At 49.5% G+C, this 20967-nt stretch overlaps 1 protein-coding gene across 3 annotated transcripts; it reads right to left on the bottom strand.

Moving 5' to 3' along the window:
* Nucleotides 1-12392: 12392 nt before the first annotated feature.
* On the bottom strand, nt 12393-20105 carry PDP2 (pyruvate dehydrogenase phosphatase catalytic subunit 2). Of its 3 annotated transcripts, none has more exons than XM_081118732.1 (2): nt 19695-19794; nt 12393-17955 (listed from the first exon to the last, which is right to left on the bottom strand). In XM_081118732.1, exon 2 carries the CDS (start codon nt 17896-17898, stop codon nt 16303-16305), a length of 1596 nt encoding a protein of 531 aa, XP_080974858.1. In that variant the 5' UTR covers nt 17899-17955; nt 19695-19794; the 3' UTR covers nt 12393-16302. The 3 variants fall into 3 exon arrangements, with proteins under 3 accessions (XP_080974858.1, XP_080974859.1, XP_080974857.1); XM_081118733.1 differs by lacking the exon at nt 19695-19794 and adding an exon at nt 20085-20105 and having other exon boundaries at nt 12399-17955; XM_081118731.1 differs by having other exon boundaries at nt 12399-17955; nt 19678-19794.
* Nucleotides 20106-20967: the final 862 nt, after the last annotated feature.

The following is a 20967-nucleotide window of genomic DNA, read 5'->3' as shown; positions in this document are numbered from 1 at the left end:
GGGGAGCCTGGGAGACTCATCCAGGATCCTCAGCCCAGGGATGGATTCTGAGGCTGATCCCAGCCATCCTGGGCCTAGGCCCCCACACTGGAGGCTCTGTGGACTACTGCGGTCCAAGCAGAGCTTCCTCCCCTCCCCCTCTCCTAAGATCCTTTTCTTGGCCTGTATTCACTCAGAAATCTTCAGGGTACAAAGCCCTTTGAAAGCAGCCATCTCATTTAATCTCCCCATCAAACTGTGAGGGCGGGATTATTGGCCCCACTTTCCAGTGGAGGATCTTGAAGATCAGGGAGGCTAAGGGGTGCAACTGGGGGTCTTGGGAGCAGGGCACAAGGTAGGATTGTGTGGTTGAGGTTTGTCGTGTTACTTCTCTAGAAGTTTGTTGAGTTACAGTTTTCAGAAGGTCTCTGCTCCCATGAGATCCCCCAGAAGGGGCCTTAGAGATCACACAGGCCAGCTCTTTCTTATGAAGTTAGGGAAGTGAATCACAAAGAGGTAGAGGGATCTTTCCAAGTTCATCCAGCCAGTGGGATATAGCACCTGAGCTGGAAAACCTGGAATCACCTGCTTTCTGTGTCCTTGTTCTGGATGGATAGGTAGGTAGGTAGGTGGGTGGATAACTGGATGGATGGATGGGTTAGTGAGCAGGTGGGTGGGGCACCATCAAAGGAAAGAGTGAATGACAGGATACCAGGGCAAATGAAGGCATCTCCCCCAGTTTGAGGGCTTCTTTCTTGGGCCTCCAGTCCCCAGGCCACTGTCTGATTTTGTCTATGCTGGGGCTGACCACAGGTCCACAATCCTCAGGGACACAGGCTCAGTTTCCCTGAGCATCTCATAAGTCTCCCCTGTGATCCTCAGTTTGTTTATAGAGAAAAGCAAGGGTTAGAGAGGGGCATGGCTTCTCTTGAGTCACAAAGGTTTGTGGGTTTGGTGGTGGGTCAGCAAGTGCTTGTGGAATTCACGCTAATAAAGTGTACCCCGCTCTGCAAGCAGGCAGGGCCTAGACCCTGCTGGGGCAAGGTAGGTGATAATTGGTGGCTCAATGTGGGTAGAAGAACATGTGATTCATGCTCTGCCTCATCCTTGCTGTGTGTTTCCAGATGAGGCACTTCACCTTTCCGAGCTTTGGTTTACCTGTTGATAAAATGGAGTTGTTGGGAGGACTACATGAGATAATCTCCACAAAACGCATTTAGCGCAGTGCTAGGCATACAGCAGGAAGAGAACATGAGGCCCAGGCTTTTGAAAGGGAGTGTGGAGAGGGGCCCCATTGTGAGCCTCCATGCGGCCCTACTGGTTGACCCTGGGCAAGACACTCCCCTTCAGCCTTGGCTGCTTGCCAGCTCCAAGGCTCTCTCTGGTTGATGTGGAGGGGTCTTGCAGGGTTTAGAATGGTCTGGAGCTGGAAGGAGTGGTGGGGTCTGCCCCAGTGGGGAGCCCGTGCTCCTCCTCTCCCAGGCCCCTTCCAGAGGCACAGGGCCAGATCAAAGAGACCCAGCAGTGAGGATGGGAGGCAGGCTTGGAAAGAATGTAAACATGAGGATATTTTTAAACTTTTTCCAGCCCCAGCGATTAGGGCTCTTGAAGCAAGAGGCCCAGAGGTCAGTCCAGCCCTCACTCACAAAGAAAGAAACAGTCTTGAAATCTCAGAGAGCCCCACCCCACCCACACCCACCTCTACCACCCCAGGACTCTGCCTTGTGCCTCAGGGTGGAAGTTTTCCTCCAATCTCATCTCCAAGCTGTCCTGCTGCTGCAGGACAGCATGTTTCTAATGACAGGGCCTCAGAGATGTGGGAGGACCCAAATATATGATTGCAGGGTGTGGGAACCTACCTGGCAGGGCTAGTGTTGACAGACTGAACTGGGAGACCCCTTGGTGGGCCTGTCATTTCATCAGGTGTGTGGGGGGGTGGGGGTGTGTGTGGGTGTGTGTCTGTGGGTGTCTGTGGGTGTGTGAGTGTATGTTAAAGTCTGGTCTGCCTGGTGCCTATGTCACAATGTGTAACTGTGCTAGGAGCTCACCTCGGCTCCTCCATCCCACCCTTTCCCTAGCATCCTTGCCTCCTGCCCCTGGGACTCCTTGGGTCAGTGGGGACATGGGGGAAACAGGAGGCAGGTTTGAGGGTCAAGGGGAAGAGAACAGGGGGAAGATGAGGAGAGCAAGGGGGCTGGGAGCAGAGGGGTGAGGAAGCGAGAGGGCTGGTCTGACCCACGCAGTGACTCAGGCTGTAAGAGCTGCTAATACCACTGACGTGGGGACTGGGGGACATGGCTCCCTTGATTACCCCCTGGTGTCACAGTGACTCAGGAACTTGAACAAAAGGCTCCTTAGATCTCCCCACTTCCTATGTCACGGTGACGCTCACTCTGGGTTCCATGACAACAGCTTCTTCCCCGAGTAATGCAGCCACCCTCACACACTTATGCGATGCAATGGAACACCCCCACAGGAGTGTCACAGGAAGACTCGGAGGGATCTCAGCCACAACATGCTCCATGCTCACCCTGTGATCATATCCCAGGGATTCCCACACGCTTACCCCATCCACATCCCCGCTGATCAGGAAGCCAAAGGGTCAGAGTTCATAGGGGCATTCAGTAGCCAGGCCAGGGTGTGGCTACCAGGACAAGGGGCCTTACCCCTGAGAGGCCTTGCTGACAGTTTCCCATTCTTCAGGGAGCTGGTGTGCCACTTTTCCCTGGTTATGGGCCCAGAGAGGGACAATGTCCAGCCCCAGGTCACACAGCTCCTCAGTGGAGGGCAGGGCTCAGGCCCCAGGCCAGATCAACAAGCTCGTGTGCTCCCCTCCAGATCCCATCCGCTGAGGCAGCAGGCGCAGAAGGTGAAGCCTGGTGCTTTATCATAAAATGTTGTGGGGCTTCGGGCCCAGGAAAGTGGGGGAGCCCAATGGGGCTGGGACTGATGGGGAGGGGGAACTGGAGACTTGTCCTCAATCTGAGGGCTGGTGCTGGCTGCCTGGGTACGTTGCTATGTTGTCCCTGTGTGCATGCTCACTCGCAGGGGCTGTTGCTATTCTTACCTACTTGGTGGTGGCAGCAGGGTCAGAGATAGCGGCTGGGTTAGAGGGAGTCATGAGCACTAGCCCCTTATCCGACACATTCCCTGGAAACTTGGCAGGGGCTGCCAGGCTCTGGGGGCCTGGGTAAGGGGAAGGGAAGGGGGTCACAGGGACAGCGTGGGGGGATGGGCTAACCCTAGGACAAGGCCCTGCACAGTTGCCTCTCCTACAGATAGGCAAAGTCCCTTCAGAACTGGCCTGGGAGTTTCCAGTGGGATTTCTTCCCCTCAAGACATCCTTAGCTTCCTACTGAGTCCCACCCAGAATGCACCGCCTCTGAGCTTCCGATGCCCCAGAAGGCCTCTATGGGGCGAGCACTGTACTGGGAGCCACAGAGGCTCAGGCTGACCACTGTCATGCCCACTTCCAGGCTATGTGACCCTGGGCAAGTCGCTTCTCCTCTCTGAGCTTCAGTTTCCTCATCCCTTTCTTGTAGGGATCACAAAGTCCAACAGTCAGGAAGGGGGTGCTATCGGCTGCAAGTGTGTGTGCGCGCACGTGCGTATGCACACACCCATGCGTGTGTTCAGGGTGGGGGGCCAGAATGGGGAGAGGGAGGCACATGGGTCCTCCACCTTGGAGACTCCCGCCCCATGGATTTTCCATTGGCACGTCGGCACCCTCTCCCCCAAAATAGGCCCTATGAGCCGTGTCCGACAGAGCCCAGACTGAGAGAACTTTTTTTAGCTCCCTTTTGATTGTCAGCTCTCAAACGGCCGCTATTTCGAGCCCCAACGCCTAGAGGAGTAGGGCCAAGTGGGGGCCTGGGTCAGCTCAGTGGGCCTGGCTGGCTCCCCAAAGGCATCCCCGAGGGGGCCAGCCATGCCCTCTCATGCCCAGTGCTGCTGGCAGGGAGAGCACAGTATCCCCTGTATATTGGGCCTGAGAGCTCATCTGTCCACCTCCAGGGAATCTGCAGACCTGGCAAAACCACTCTCACTTATAGAGCTCACCCCACAGGCCACTGGTCACCGCCACTGAGAGAGAGCACGCTGTGAGGATTAACTGAGATAACACAAACAAAGCCCTTACTTAGCATAGAGGCTGGGACATAACTGGCCCTTGAAAAATGGGAATAACTACTATTATTGTCATTACAGCCACAGCCATTCTTGTTTTTGTTGTTACAGTAACATTTTTATCAGGTTTCCTTTCAGTATTTTTTCTATGCGCTTATCTTATGTTGCTGAGTTCAGGTCACAATGCTCCTCCCCACCCCACACACAAGGTTTCAGCAGAAAGGAGCCCCTCCAAGACTGCTGGAGTGCTCCTCTATGCATGCCTAGGCTCCACCCCTTGGAATCACCCCTTTATAAATGGCCTTTGGGGTCCATGACCCCTGAGATTGCACTTGATCTTTCAGAGTGTCTGTGGTATGTATGCCCACAGCTCTGTCATCTCCTCAAATGCCATCAACCACTGCCCCGTAGGATTCCTGGGTTCCAGATTCTGAAAGTCAAGTTCTATTTTTTTAAAAAAAAATTTTATTGATTTTTAGACAGAGAGGAAGGGAGAGGGAGAGAGAAAGAGAAACATCGACGTGAGAGTGAAACATCCATAGGCCGGCCCCTATACTCCCCCTAACAGGGATGGAGCCAGCATCCCAGGTATGTGCCCTGACCTGGAATCGAACTGGCAACCTTTCAGTGCACAGGACGATACCCAACCAACTGAGCCACTCCAGCAAGGGCTGAAAGTCAAGTTCTAGATGCTGGATCCCCATGTGGACTCTGCATCTGGATTCTAGAACCCTCCAGCTGGAACCTAAGGAAATGGACTTGTTTCCACAACTAGATGTAAGAAAGAATTTTCTGTGCTTAAGATTTAGCAATGGATCATGAGGACAACTGAAGATGATCTTGGCTTTCTGGTCAGAGTGTTGGGGAACAGGGAAGGGTATGGGCTGCCAAGAATTGGGGACAGGGTTAGAAAGGCAGATTCTGGGAAGTGGCGAGGCAGAGAGAGAAAGGGAGAGTGGCTGAGCCAGGCCTCCCCCTTCCCTACTGGGGTCATTTCCCAACAGGGCAGCAAGATCAGCTGGGGTTGGGGGGGTCACATGTTCCACCTTTGCCCCAAGTGGTTACTGCACAAGGTGGGACTTCCTTGTTACCCGAAGAGCAAAAATAGGTCCCAGGTGATGGTCAGTGATCTGTGCCCAGAACCACCATGGTTATTCTGAGAGTGGCAGGCATGGGGCCAGGACAGGCTTTCGGTCAAGTGGGACTGAGCTGGAAATGGTATCCTCAGCCTGCAGGTTCGCTCTGCCCTTTTGAGAATCCTGAATGGTGTGGGGGGACTGGAGCGATATGCAGGGTGACCCTTGATGGGTGGGCCTAGTATCCTGACTCAGCTATGTGACCTTGGGCATCACCTTCCTTCTCAAATGATAGACACCTTGAACCCCGCCTCTCAGGGTAGTTAAGAGAACTCTGTGAAGCTGACAGATGGTGCTCAATAGATATGTGACTCTCTACTTCAGCTGTCCCAGAGCGCAGGCCCAGGGGTCCAAAGACGGCAAGGGCCTTGCCTGCGTAGCCCAGGTGCCGAAAGGCCCCTCCCTTCCAATGTGAAAGAGCCAGAGTCAGGCACAAAAGCACGTTTCTGGGAGGCCTTGTGGGGATTTTCCAGGAACAACTCCATCCAGCTGGAGAATTCCATTCCCTGCCCTGCTGCTCAGGGACAGGCTAAGGAGGGGATGTTCCGGCTCATTCCAGTTCTGCCCAGCTCCTGCTTCTCCCCTGCAAAGTCCAGGGCAGGGTGCCCACAACATATTCTTGCTGTTTGCTGTGGAGTGTAAGGGGACTGAAGCTCTGAGGTCCCTCTAGAGGCCCTGGCACAGAACAGTGCTGGGCACACCTTTGGTCTTCTTCTTATCCCCATTCTTTTCCAGGGACAATCCCTTTCCTTCATCCAACATATCTTAGCATTTTCCCTGGAGCCAGCCCTTGCCCTCAGGATCACCCCAGATGAACATGGACAAGCCAACATGATGGACATTGACTTGGGGAGCGATGACACCTGACCCAGCTCAGGGGTGATGGTGGGGAAGGGTAGCCAGGCTGGGACAACCGCCTAGGCGAAAGCTCAGAGGACTGGGGCACACTGTGATGTTTCCGAGAGGCTGGAACATAGGTTTGAGGGTGTTTGATGGTTATTGAGGTTAAGGGAGGGAGTTGAACTGAACTCAGTTATTTTCTGAGCTGGAATTGGACCCCAGACCTCTACCCTCCACAGCTACCCCCACAAGGGGTTTTCCTGGGTTTGGCCGGAAACAGGGGGAAGTTCTCTTTGGGGAGGGCTAGGCTGGCATATAGGAATCTCAGACAGAACAGAGTGTTAGAGCTGGGCTCAAGGGGACTCAGCTCAGCTCACCACCAGGTGGCCATCCTCGGGGATATTCCTGCACCCACATAATGTACTCTCTGCCCACAGAAGACAGGACACTCAGATCTGCTGGGAGCAAAGTTCTTATAGGGTCCCAGCTGGGCCATGGGGACCCCCAGATCCACTTTGCCATTTTATCTCAACTTTAGCCTAGCACCTGTGCCCTCTCCAGCTTCTGCCACCATCTCCACCCCTGAGAAGGAAGGAGGTACAGGGCTCCCCTCCAAGATTTATGAGCCAGCACAGAAACCCTTGAGAGCCTCATGGGTGGAAAAAGTTACCCAGTTCTAAATCTGCCAGCCTTTGGGTGATCTCATCCCCTTCCCAATATAGTCGTGGTCCCCTCCTCCACAGGCTGGCTCCAGGCCAATGGTGTAAGTCACGAGGGAGCTGGTAGAGGGGTGTATGAGAGGGCTAGGGGGAGGGGTTTTAACATGGGGTCACACTGTACACTCTGTTTAGTAATCTGATTTCCCACCCCACCCCCTCACTTACAGTATTTACATTTAGCAGGTTCTGGGAAAATAATAATCTTCCACCATCACTTTTTTTTTCAATATCACTTGTAAAGTCCACCAGGATGGATGCACCAGACTTCTTTGTCCAGTATGTGGAGGAAAAACATGTCAGTGGTGTCCAGTTTCTCTTTCTTACAAACACAAGTGCCATGACCATTTTTGTTCAAATCTCGTTGTGCAGATGCCTGACTCTCTCTCTCTCTTTTTCTCTCAGAAATTCTGACAGCTGCTGGGCAAGAGGGTAGGCTTTATTGTGTGACTGATGAGTTCTGGGCCCTATCCAAGGCCAGAAGTGCCAGGCTCAGGGCAGGGAGGGGGATCAGAGACCAGTCCAGGGCCACAAGGTCAGGAGTTTGGGCAGGCTGTGATCTGCTGGTCCCTCCTGCCTGCCTGCTTGAGGCCAGCACCAACCCCTAGCTTCCACCTGCTCTTGTCCTCAAAACTCCACAGACCATGTTGACTGGAGATACAGGAAAGGCCATGCACAGGGTCTGTCCTGTGTTGCATCCACACAGCCCATCCTAGGAACAAGCAGAGGGCCCAGCCTTGGGGTGGGACTCCCCCCACCCCCCAGTCCATCCAATTTCCATCTTCCTAGTGTTTCCCCAGCTTCTATTAGAATGTTGCAATGGGCCAACAGCTCACTCCTTCCTGCCAGGCTTTTGGAGAGCAGATAGGGCACATTTTTTTTTTTTTTATCAAATGAATAGATATTCAGCAGAATTGAGTGATCTCTTAGCAATCTCATGAAAGCTGAGAGAGAGTTTTGGAGTCAGACACCAGAGGTCAAAACTCAGCTCCGCGTTTACCAGTTTTGTGACCTTGAGCACTTCATTTTACCTTTCCAAACTCAGTTTCACTATCTGTAAAATGGGTTCATAATACTGCCTCATATGATTGTGAGATTTATTATAAGGAATTGACTCATGTGATTATGGAGGCTGAGAAGTCCCACAACCTGCCTTCTGTAAGCTGGAGGCCCAGGAAACCAGTGATGTGGTTCCATTCCAAACACACAAAGGCCTAAGAACAAGAAGAACCAATGGTGTACATCCCAGTATGAGTCCAAAGGCCTGAGAACCAGGACCACCAGATGTCCAAGGGTAGAAACGGGGTGTCCCAGCTCAACAAGCAGCCAATTTCCTTTTCCTTCTGCCTCTTTGTTCTATTCCAGCCTTCAGTGGGTTGGATGATACCCATCCACTTCTTTACTCAGTCTGTTGATTCAAATGCTAATATTTTCCAGAAACACCCTCACAGCCACACCCAGAAATAATGTTTTACCAGCTCTCTTGGCATCCTTCAGCCCAGTTAAATTAACACAAAACGAATCATCACAACCCTCTATCAGATTCACCAATTATCAAGACTTTGCTGTACATTAGCTTTGCCAATTCCCAGTGTCACTTGGTTATTGTATTCTATTGGTTACAAGCAAGTTGCTAAACCCCCCTCCCCAGATTCAAGAGGAGTGGAATTAGACCCCACTGCTTGATGGGAGGAGCATTTGTGGTCATTCTCAAAACCACACAAAGGAGCAAAAGGTGGAGGGTTCCAGGGTCCATCCCGGGAGTGACCAGGGGGCCAGCCCAACTCTTGAAAGAGGTGATTCCAGCTTGTGGAGGAAGACAAGACCTCTTTCTCTTCTCTCACTCCTTTATCCCTGTGTGACTGTAGTACCCACACAGCCTGCAGAGGAGGATTCTGAGCTTTTTCCCCAGGGTGATGGGGAGCCATGGTAGGATTCGGAGCAGAAGAGTGACATGGTCAGATTTGAGTCTGACCAAGATCATTCTAACTGCTGTGTACAGGGTGGAATTGACTGGAGGGGGCAGATGTTAGGGGTGGGGAACGAGAAAGGTGGTTGAGACCATTCTTGGGGCTGGGACAGGGGGTGGGCAGGAGGGAATGGATCCCAGAGCTGCTGGGAGGGTAGCTGCGAGGACTGGCTGCAGGGAGTGAAGCTGGTGGGGGCGGGAAGGTTTCAGGGGCAGTCCACAGAGGGGGACACCCACATTGGGGAGACTGGAAAAGGTGGCAGCTGCTCCTCCACCACCCACAGCCCACCTTGGGACCCCAACAGCCCCTTTCCACACAAGTCAGGGCTGAGTGACCACAGGACAGGGTCCTTCCCCCACACCACATCCCAAGGACTTCCAGGGTCTGGTGAGGCTTCCTGAGGGTGTTCCAGGTTGCAGTCCCAGGGAGACCCTGCTCCACCTAGGGGTGAGTTTCAGGGCCTCACCTTCTCAGGAACACTTCCCTCTACTCCAGCTGCAGCTGACGTCAACACGGCCAGATGGCGACATCTAGAGGCAGCCTTCTGCTTCGTGTCACTTTACTGCAGATTCCCAGCAAAGGGCCTGTGCCAGCCCAGGGCTCCCCATTGGTGTTCTCATCAGGACATCCTCGGGATTTAGTGACCAAGCCACCAGACAGAACTTGGAAGAGGCCCAGCCTCTCCATCCCTTCATGCCAAAGCCCAGTGCAGGGTCGGCAAAGCCCCTGGGACCCCAAGTGAACCCATGAATACCCTCCCCTCCCATCAGCCAAGGAGTATGTTGTCTCGTTAATGACGTTCCCTGTCCCCAACCCACTGCACTGCGTTGTTTCAGAGGAAGGGTCATCCCAGCAGCTCAGTCAGCTTCTCTTGGAGCCAACTCCTCCACCTCACCATCCAGGCCTACCTTGTGTCCCAGGCCCCAAGTTCAAATACACAATGGCCCTCACCTTTTTATAGTGATCTTTTTAAGTTAATTGTTTATTTCTACCCACCCACACCCATGGTCTTTTCTGGTACCAGGCACTCCTCACCCTCCTCCTCACTTCCATACCACTATTCATGGTTTCCCTCCTGCTTCTCTGGTCTCTCTCTTTTGCTGGTTCCTTTTTATCTGTTTTTCTCAACCATCCATCCATCCATCCATCCATCCATCCATCCATCCATCCATCCATCCATCCATCTATCCATCTGTCCCCACATCCTTCCTCATTCTTTCTACAATCAATTGGACAGGGGGCTGAGCTCTGAGGTGACAGGGATAGGGGCGGGAAGGAGAAAAACAGGACAAATGCCCAACAGCACCTGGTCATAACACTGAAAGGAAAGTGTGTGTGGGGGGGATTGAGGTAGGACTTTCTGTGCTGCCCCCACCCCACCTCCATGCTGAAGATCAAGACATGCCCATAGTCCTTTCTGAGGTTGCTGCATGGCCTTGCTTACTCCTTCGTTCCTGGAGACCACTTGAGGGGCTCCTTCTTGCCCACCAGCCACATCTGGCTACCTCCCCTTCAGCCTTCACTGCAGCTCTCACCCCTATGTCTACAATGACCCTGGAGCCTGTCCCCAGATCTGCTGGACTGGACTCACCCCTGTGCTCCTTTCCCTGGATGGGCCCCTCCCCATCCCCATTGTGCCCAGTATTATGGGCCTCTCGGCCCCAGCTGGATGGGGCCATCCCTGGCCAGCTCCGCATACCTGGCTCTGGGGCATATAAGATTTGTGTGGGGTGGACTGGGCAGAGCAGCAGCTCCTGGCAGACATTTCTTCTGTTCTTCTGCTGCAGGGAGAATGAATAGGATTGGGCAAGTGAGGGCTTTCCAGAATCTCAGAAAGGCAGGGAGAGTTAAGATCTGAGATTGAGCTGGCTTTGGAAGGTCCCTCTACAGACCACTTTTCTAGGGGGTGAGAGTAAGTAACATGTTTGCCAACTTATTCCCTTGCCAGTGAAGGTCAGAACTAGAACTCTGGCCCCCTCACTTCCCATCTGCTCCTCCCAGACAGGGATTTCCCATGTGGAGCAGATCAGATCAGGGACCAAAGGAACAGACACTCTGACCCACAAAAGTTCAGTAAAGGTTCACCCATCCCAGAGGTAGCCGCTTGGAATGCCAGCCACCCATGATTCAGAGGATCACCAGCCTGGGAACTACTTAAGGACATTTAATAAAATCAAGTAAATGAAAACAAAAACTCTAGAGGTGAAAGGAACAGTATAAGCTTTCCCCCCTCTAGAATGAGCCCAAAGAGCTTACTTTAAAATTTTTAATTCTCATTGTTTTCCCTCTATTTTTATCATGTTCTGAAATGATGGGATATTGAAATGTATATGTTAAGTATCAAGCTTTTTTTCAGTGCTTCTCTGCCCCATCTAGAACCATCCTGGGGCAATATTGGGCACTAAGAGATGTTTTGCGAATTACCATCCCTTTCTGAGAGCCCAGTATTGGGACAAGTGCATGGGCTGTAGACTTGCCTCAAATGCGCCCTACCTTGGTGTCAGGGGCAAATTTCTCAACCCCTGAGCCTGGTTTATCGTGTTAAAAAGAGGGAAACAGCTCCTCTAATCATCCTAATGGGACCTCAGACACTCCCTTTCTCCTGTTCCATCTCCAAATCTGCTCCTCCTCAAGGCCTGATATAACTATCGTAGCCCACACTAGTGTTAATGACTAATGTTCATAACATTAGTAATTAATAATAATGTTGTATTTGCATTTTAAGAAGCATCCATTGGAGCAGTCCTTATGAGCTGTATCTCTCCAGAGGCAATGAGATATAGCTCAGTTAGTGGGGGTGAGACGGAGTGAGGTCTTTAACTCTGTCTAGGTAGCTGCCTAGACTTTTCCCCCCAAAGCTGACTCTGCATTTAACATTAACATAAATTTGCCCTACCTGGTTTGCTCAGTGGTTAGAGTGTCGGCCCATGGACTGAAGGGTCCTGGGTTTGATTCCCACCAAGGGCACGTACCTTGGTTGCAGGCTAGACCCCAGGTCGCGGTCAGGGTGAGTTCAGGAGGCAACCAACCGAGGTGTCTCTCACATCAATGTTTCGCTCTCTCTCTCTCCCCCTTCCACTCTCTCTGAAGAGCAATGAAAAATACATCAAGTGAGGATTAAAAAAAAAAAAGTAAAAAAAGATTAACTGCAGGCTCCATTCCCAGCAAGGGGTGTGCAGGAGGCAGCGGATCAAGGACTCTCTCATCATTGATGTTTCTATCTCTCTCCCCCTCTCCCTTCATCTCTCTGAAATCAATAAAAATATATTTTTTAAAAATTTTAAAGGGTTTTATTAAAAAAAAAAAAGGTTTAACATGCTTAGGTAAATAGTATGAAACCCCAGCAGACAAGCCTTGGCACTGTGTAGACACCCTCATAATGAAAGCCTTCACTTCCTTCTTTTCAGGTCCCCACACTAAATGAGGGCTTCCGGTGTAGTCAGCAGCCAAAAAATTGGCAGAGAAAACTTCTTTTTTGGGTAGATTCTTTTTTTTTTTTTTATTCCTAGTGAATTCTTGAACAGACTAAAATCTTCCATGACCAGATAAAGGTGGTGAAACAAAGGCTGGCCTTATCTGGAGCTGTAAGAACCTAAAAAAAATTAATATTCAAACCAAAAGAAACTGAATTTCATTTTGCCTCTTTTATTTACAAGTTTAAATATCTCTAATGGTTAGAAAATCAGTGTCAAATATGAACATCGGTATACAGCTTAAAACACACAAATGTCAGTAAATATTAAATAACATGGTTAATAATTTTTCTAAGTAAATGCTTAAGAACTATCTCCCAGGGGGCAGGTTAAATGTTAGGTGCTCGAGGCATAAAGAACAGAGCCTCGTCTGGCAGGCGTGTCTCAGTGGTTGGGCATCGACCTATGGACCTGGAGGTCACCATTCGATTCCCAATCAGGGCACATGCCCTGTTGCTGGCTCGATCCCCAGTAGGGGACATGCAGGAGGCAGCCAATCGATATTTCTCTCATCAATGTTTCTCTCTCTCTACCCCTCTCTTCCTCTCCCTAAAATCAATAAAAACATATCTAAAAAAACCCCAAAACAGAACCTCAGCCTGTTCAGATGGTTGCACAGCAGTCCAAACATGTTTTTGACTCAGCAGTGCTCATGGCAGCAGGACAAGCTGTGCCACCCCGGCTCCTAAGCTACACTGGGGCTTTTTCTATCATGGGAAAGAGTCACATTCTGGGACAATAAACTACTTTAAGATGAAACTAGGATGTGTCAGTTCAAGGATATTCTGGTTTAACCTGGGAAGTTAAGGCTTCCCCCTGTCAAATGAACATAGGTCACCAAGGGCTGATAGACAAAAGAGTCAAGCCAGACTCATTCTGAACACATATTCTTGTACCATACAATTAATTATTCTCTTCTTTAACTGAAGTGTGAACTATTTATATTTCACTTATGTATAAAAGGTACCAGCTAAATCAATTGTGTCTAACCTGAACTTTATCCAGTGTGCCCAATACTAGAGATCTTTTAGGCTGGTCATACTTCTGGGTGAAATGTCTATATGTTAACATACCTCAAAGTTTACATTTTCATTATAATAAATTAGCTTTAAGGTTATAATTAGCATCTCAGAAAACTGAATCTAAGTAACTTGACCTAGCATACTAATTAGAACTTAGAACTAATACCATCTTCCCTATCCATTTCGACCAATCTCCAGAATCAGTAGAGATGTATTTTATTTACATATAAAATACCTAAATTAGGCCAATTATTACCAAAGTTTCTTACCTAAAATAATAAATATGTAATTTAAGGCACCAAAGCATACTTTATTCAAAAGCCACAACCAAGCCTTGACTGGTGTGGTTCAGTGGGTAGAGCACTGGCCCATGCACCAAAGAGTCTCAGGCTTGATTCCTGGTCAAGGGCATGTACCTGGGTTGTAGGTGCCAGGTACCGGGGCCATGTGTGGGAGGCAACCAATCGACGTACCTCTCTTACATCGATGTTTCTCTCTCTCTCTCCCCCCTCTCTTCCACTCTCTCTAAAAATCAATGGAAAACATATCCTTGGGGGTGAGGATTAACAACAACAACAAGTTACAACCAAAATATTAAACGTTCAATCTCATTTTTTAGTTCATTTTAGAAGTCTCAAAATTGAAATCTTTATTAAAAGGAATGATAAATGCTTTGGAAGACCTGACAAGTACCAACAACCGCCTCTCAACCCATGTGTTCAAGCAGTAGCCCATGTGCATCAGGAAGGTCAATGACAGCAGAACTGTGGTCAGGGAGACACACACTGGAGTTTAACAAGGAGGCACCCCTTGGAGCATTCACAGAGTTCACAGTGGAAAAAGGCAGACAATAATCTGTCCTTTCTTCTCTCACTATGCCAATTAGAAAGCAGGAAATCTACTGGCAGAGAAAAAACAGATACACTTAGAGAAGCAGCTGGGATGTCTGTATTCTCTCAGTTGTCCTAATAGTTTGTGAATCAGATATATTTATGACCATGCTGGCTCCAAAACAGGATTCCTGCTCTGTAATCCAGGTAAATGCTCCGAGGGTGCCCCAGGGTTAGTGGACATGAAGAGCAAAGGTTGTCAGACAAGCAGCCTTCAGCTCTAGCAACAAACCTTCATGTGAGCAGAATGGCAGTGATTCACGTTATACTTCTAAGTTAAGATTTAGATTAGAAGGAATGGTAATGGTTTCAGGATAAAAAGAACCAAGGCTTAAACACTCAAAAGAGAGCTTCTTAGATGGAGCCCTATCACTAACCAGTTGCACTGAAAACTTACAGGGAAATGTCTCCAAGCTAGAAGTATACCAACACTTGAATATCACTGGGACATGAACAAAAATGAGAAGTCAATCCTAGTTATTTTGCTTTTCTTTCAGTGGATGGCACGAGGGGGTGAGATGAGGAGAAGATTGACTAATGTAGGGCAGGAAGGTAAAAATGCCAGTTTTGTGGGATTATATTTGCGTTTCCATTTAGGGACACATTTCCTGTTATTTAAATGCTACCATAATTCATAACATGAAACTCATCTCCCAAAAAAAGATCCACATGGTTTCATTTTAGTCTGTGCAGCCCACAGAAGCTATTACAAGTTACATTTATTTTTGCCTCAACTCCTGTACTCTATATACTGTCCAGTTTCTGAGGAGAAGCAATGTGATTTATCCCCCATTCTAGAAGCAAGTGTCCCATCTGACAAATTTCCCTCTGCCCTCCTCCCACTGGCTCTCAGGATACACATAGGGAGCCTTGGTTAGTGACTATTCTCAGGTCCTTCCTTCTTCACCTCTCCTGATTCAGGCTAAATCTTAAGTCTATAATCCACTGCATAACCCAGTACTGCTTAAAAGTCGGACACAAGGAGATCACATTTTCTCCTTCCCTGCAACCATTTGAAATGGAAGCATTCTTTGCAATTAGAAGCAGCAGGATGAGGAAATTCAGTATAGAAAAGGTAGGAATTAACAGAAGAATGTTTGAGAGGTATAATCAGAAAGGTTAAGTACTATCACTAAACCCCCAGTGGCTTACACCCTGGAGAAAATATGAATTCAGGGAAGGCCAGGGATTAAGGCATAGACAGAAGTTACCTCTTAGTATGGCTCAAAGGTTCAGGGGTAGGACCCAATGGAAGGGATCAAAAGCTGCACAAGTAAATTCGGCTGGCCCAGAGGCCTAGCCCCTCTCACCCTCAGCTGAAAACCAAGACAGGTCATTCCAAGCATGTTGACAGCAGACCTGTTTGCAAGTTTGAGGACTCAGTTTTAAAATAAACTAAAATAGGACTAGAATGCAGTATTACAAAATGTTTTCATAAGTTTAATCACAAAAAAGGTTAGAATGTTGCATAGAAGTGTTCTGTAATATTCTCTGTAAACCTAGGTCTTAGTGATTAAAACAAACAAAACCTTCCTTCACAGTCTAGAAGTCCATAATTGTGAATTGAGGAAAATTATCAAGTTTGCAGATTTTACAGCAAAACTTCAGAAGATTCTGAAGTTCTTCATATGCTTAAAATCATGGCTGAATTCACCCTTTAGAGGCTCAGGCTGACAGTTTAACAAGTGTCTTTATAAAAGGACATGGGCTACGTGAGCCCAAGCCAATTCTGTGTCTCTGTCTCTGCCCTCTCTGAGTGGAAGAGGTGACCAAAACACACAGAGACATGAAATTACTGCTATTTGTTTTTTTTCGGGGGAGAGCATGAAAGCAGTCCCCCACTACCACAAATTATGCAGTCGAGTTCCCCACATTTGGGGAAATCGCAGGGATCAGCACATCTGGAGTACAATGGATAAGCCTCGCCCTGGGAAAACCACCTTTGTGATCATGGTATCTTCCCTGCCACATAAGTATACTGCTATTGATTTTAAACTTAGGCTGTTTGTTTTTTTCTCACATTAGTCTATTATTAAGCAAGCTACACCTGACTACCCTTTTAACAGTAAGGTTTGAATAGCCAGTTTAAGAGTAAGTGAAAATGTCTCAAAAGAACATTTAAGTTAACCTTGGCAACAGGATGGGAGATTCTTAACCTTTGTAATATGCATCAATTGAGTCTGAGTTAAAATACACCACAGTGACAGTGATATCGTCCCTGTACATCCTTGCCAAGTCCTCCGGCAATGTCAGCATCGCAGTCAGCCGCTCTGGATCCATCTCCCCATACTCATTGCTCCCTATGGCATGTCTGATCAGACGCGTGGCTGCATTTTGGTCGGCAACGTGAAGCCCCTGGGCTTTCCTCTGCAGCAGCAGGCTTTGCATGAGCCCCAGGTTGGCGGGTCTCTGGGCCAGGTCTGGCTTGTGCCGGCCTGCTTCACTCAGGTGCTCCACCACCAGCCTCACCACATCCTCACTGTCCAGTACGTCCCATAGGCCATCTGAGGCCAGTACGAGGAACTTATCCTGGGGCCTGAGCCTGTGGTATGTGAGCTCAGGCTCAGCAGTCAGGTAGGGTGGAGTGTAGTAGTGCTGTGGGGTGAACTGGTAAATGTTGAGGGCCTCGGTGTCAAAGCCCCTCTCCAGGACACTGCGCTGCAGCTCTTTACTCCACTTCAGCTGGACGTCCCCGAATGCCCTGCAGGGCATGAGGACGCCCAATAGCCTGTCGTCCACGATGATTGTCCCATCTTCTGACTCAGGATGCTCCCTCTTTAGCCGTGACAGCTCAGCCTGGTTCCAGGCATTGTGGTCATGGGTAAGGGGCAGACAAGACCACATGCCATTGTCCTCCTGGACACCAAGGATGGCCCGGCAGTCACCAGCATTTGCCACATGCAAGTGGACCCCATCAACATGGGCCATGCAAGCTGTTGCCCCAGAGAAAGCAACTTGGAGTGAAAGGTTCCTTGTCATCTCATCTTCCAGAGGGGCCTGGATTTCCAGTGAGATGTCAGAATCCAGTCTCTGGAAGGAATACATTAATGCTTCCTTAATGTTCAGTCCCATTTCCATGTGCAGTTCAAGCAGCTCCTGCCAGTAGACCCGGAGGTGATCAAGGTGCACTGACGTGACATCCTTGTAGATACTGTCCCCTGGGTGCTTGAGCCACTGTAGGATGGGCAGCATGGGCTTCATGCTTTCCATTGCTTCCTCCATCTGCTCCAAGGTCTGCTGAGACATCAGCGACACTGCCACATAGTAGAAGAGCCTCTCACTTACTGCTTGAGCACATGCATGGCCACCATGTCCATCAAAGACGCCAAACATCAGCCCATTGGTCTGTAGGCAGGAGGCTACAGCTCGCCGGTCCTCTACTGGGGAATTGGCAGCCAGCTGGTTGCTCTCAAACCGCAATACTGAATTTGGGACTCCACTGACGCTGACGGGGTTGAGAATCTTGTGTGCTGCCTCACCAGCTCGTAGCACTTCATTTACTTGCTCTGGGCTGAGCTGCAGGTGGAAATCGTCTTCCTCTGTCGATGTGTGCCTATAGGCTTTCGGCAGAGCAAAGCCACCACATGGGGCATTGTTTTTTAGGGTGGTTGATACCCAGGAAAAGAGAGCCCTTTTTGATTTATTTCTACTTGAGGCACACCTTGAATAGAAACACCTGCCCCCTTGTAATGTGGCGATGCTGTTCCTTGCAGAATTTAAGATCCAGTAGGACACAGTACTTGACATTCTGAAACTATACCAGCAAATGTGTTCCTTCAGCAAAAGGGTGTTGTTTTTTTAAATCTGAAAATTAAAGTTTTAAATTTAATTTCTCGATAATAATGACTTCTGAAAACATGTAATTTGCTACTCTCCTGAACAAAAGTGATTTAAGGTAAACTATTTAAAAGAGTTTGCTAAACTTAAAATACCTAAGCAAGTTGCCCTACCTCCCATTATAACACATAAACACACCCCAGGAAATGTGAAAAATAGAGTCTGTATACACTCTCAACTCTTACACAGCCACTGTGGGCTTCCCCATAGAGTTCACTCATTCTTCACAGCTGACCCAGTGGTCCCTTTTCCTCTCCTTCCCAAATCTTTTCCCTTGCTAGAGTCCAGTGTCTAGCTCCCATGTTCACTCTCCTCAGCAGACTATCCATGTTTATTTAAATACCTGCTTTCCCACTAGCCCGTAAGCTCCAAGAATTCAGGAACCATGGGTCCCTTACCAGTGGCTCTTCAAGACCCAGCCTTGTACCTAGCACACAACAAACCCTTAAATATTGGCTAACTGTGATTTTTAAAGGCCCAATAGCACTCCAGGTATAATACTAGCTATCTAGCATCAGACACACTGCCTGAGCTCCAGCTGTTCATTGGTGGGATGGGAATAACAGTCTCGTAAGGTTTTGTGAGGCTCCAAAATAAGGTAATTACTTTTATCATTAGGTGTATTATCCTCCAGACATTATGTACACATTTTCATATAGTTGTAACCACAACTTTGAATCCAGTTTTCCTGTTAAGAGCATTTTATTCATATTACATTTCATGGATCTGTAATATCCCATTTTGATATAAACAATCACAATTTACTTAACTACTCTCTATTGTTCGAGATACCAAGGTCATTTCCACTGCCATTTATAAAACATCAAATTGTACTGTACCTTCTGCATCAACCTTTTCCCTACTTAGGTTTTATCCTACTTACTTCCCAAATGAGGAATTGGTAGGTCAAAGGCTGTAGATGCGTATTGCCAAACTAATTTCCAAAAGGTTCACATCTGCCTCTGTAAAGGCATGAAGGAAACAGTTTCCTAGCACCTTCAACAGCCTTTGGTGGTATTTTTCCTTAGAAAAAAAAAAAAGAGCTGCTCTATTTTCTATTTTCTCCGGTGACCCAGGAGAAAGAGCATTTGCCACGTGTTTTCGGATTTCGTTTGTCTGTTGGGGTGTCCGAGAACTCCCAGAACTGAGGAACGGCCTCTTCCCAGTCCACCCTGCTGAACTTGAGGCAGGAGCTGCCCTCAGAGTGAACAGAGGGCGCCTGCCCCCTCCCCCCGCCCGGGGCCCTGCAGAGAAGCCGGGCAGCGGGGTCCCACGCCAGGCGGTCTGCCTCAGCCCTGATCCAGGTTAGCGTCCCTAAAGGAAACAAACGGGTCCCAAGTTCAAGTCTCTGACCCGCGGTCTCATAGATAAGAGAGACGCCAAGTTCTCAGGGCTACTCCCGGGGCTAAAGGAGCTAGCTAGTGCCTCGGTACCCAGCAAGGGTGCTTGGCTAGTCGCGAGCCCACGTGGCGCGTGGCGCGAGTGGGATGACCGTGGCTGTGAGCCCAGCTTTTCCCCGCCGGCCGCGGGCCCGCCCCCTCACCTCACCTCACCTGACCCGACCCGACCTCCGCTCTCCTCCACCCCATCACCCGAGACGAGCCAGGGGCGTGGCAGACCCACGCCAGCGAGGTCCGGTGGAGTTAAACGCGTCCATAACCCGCGCACGACCCCTTCCCAACCTCGGACCTTGTCGCTGCTCTCACCGGCTTGCGCCACTGCCGCGGGGCTCGGTGCCTCCCCAGCGTAGAAGCACCGCGCCTGCCGCCACCGGAGCCTCCCTCTGAACGCCGCCGGTGCAACTCCAGAAGGAAGCGTTCTCTCGCCAGCTCTTATTGGTTCATCTGAGGAGGCGGACCCTTAACGGACAGTGGAATTGCCCAATGGCTGAGGAGCGAGGGTGGGCGAGCAGAGGGACGGACCTGGAGAGGCTAAATCCGGTTCCTCCCCCTCCCCCTCCCCTCCCGCCTGGGCTCTGACCTAGAGCAGGGTGAGGGCAGGGCTACGGGTCCATTCAGTCATTTGGCTGAGCACCCCACTGCGTGACCGCCCGGACTATGCACACCCCAAACCCGGTAATCTTTCCAGTTCCTTACTGTTCTTAGTGATTCCCTAGGGCTTCCTCTGCGTTTCTGTGCGGGCCAGTCCAGACCCCTCTCCCACGCGCCGCAGCCTTGCAGTTCAACCTCCCCGACAGCTCCCGCCGAAGGCCCCTCTATGCCTCAAACACAACTTGCTCCCAACACATCTTCCGGCCAAACCAGCTCCTCCTGTTACAGCATAGTAAGAAGCTAGGAAAATTCCAGGACAAGTGGAATAGGGAAAGTAAGACAGATAATTAAACAGCAGTTTGTGGCCACCTAGTAACTCCTGTCTTCCCTAAACGAAGGACACCAGAGAGTAAATGGTTTGCTTTCCTGCTCACCAGCCAGAGCGTAAATAACTTAAATCACACGACTCAGGAGGACAGATAACAGAAATCCAATTAGTGCCATTTGCCAACCACACTCAAGGACAAATGAAATTAATAAACCTTATTTTGGTATATCAACATAAAGCTGATGAATAGTCTATTGACATCCTCCCCTAAACACCCAGCTTTTAAAACCCTTGAAAATGAAGATCCCAACGTGCCCCCCCCTCCCCGCTCCCCAGGGGGGCATGCCTGAGCCATCTTCCCCCTTCTTCCATCTAAGGGACCCCACCAGACTTGCCACCAGTGAAGTAATGGGCAGAGGCAGCTTGTCCCAGGCTAACCCCCTGAACCTGTCTCCAAGGCCCTCTTCCCCTCGCTTTTCTCTGACTTCCCAGTGAGCCAAGGCAGCCCAGCCTAGGCTCTCATGTTGCTTTGTCTGTGCCCTTCTTTGTTTCATTTTCCTAAGTATAGTTTTGCTACGGTCAATAAGTTCTTGCTCTTTTTTACACTTTGTCTCTTGATTGAAATCTTTCCCTCAAGAAGACAAGAACTGAGGTCTCTTC

The sequence above is a fragment of the Miniopterus schreibersii genome (assembly GCF_964146895.1).
Source record: "Miniopterus schreibersii genome assembly, chromosome: 18".
NCBI classification, from domain to species: domain Eukaryota; kingdom Metazoa; phylum Chordata; class Mammalia; order Chiroptera; family Miniopteridae; genus Miniopterus; species Miniopterus schreibersii.
The sequence above is the reverse complement of the archived record's forward strand: the minus strand, read 5'-3'. Positions and strand labels throughout refer to the sequence as shown.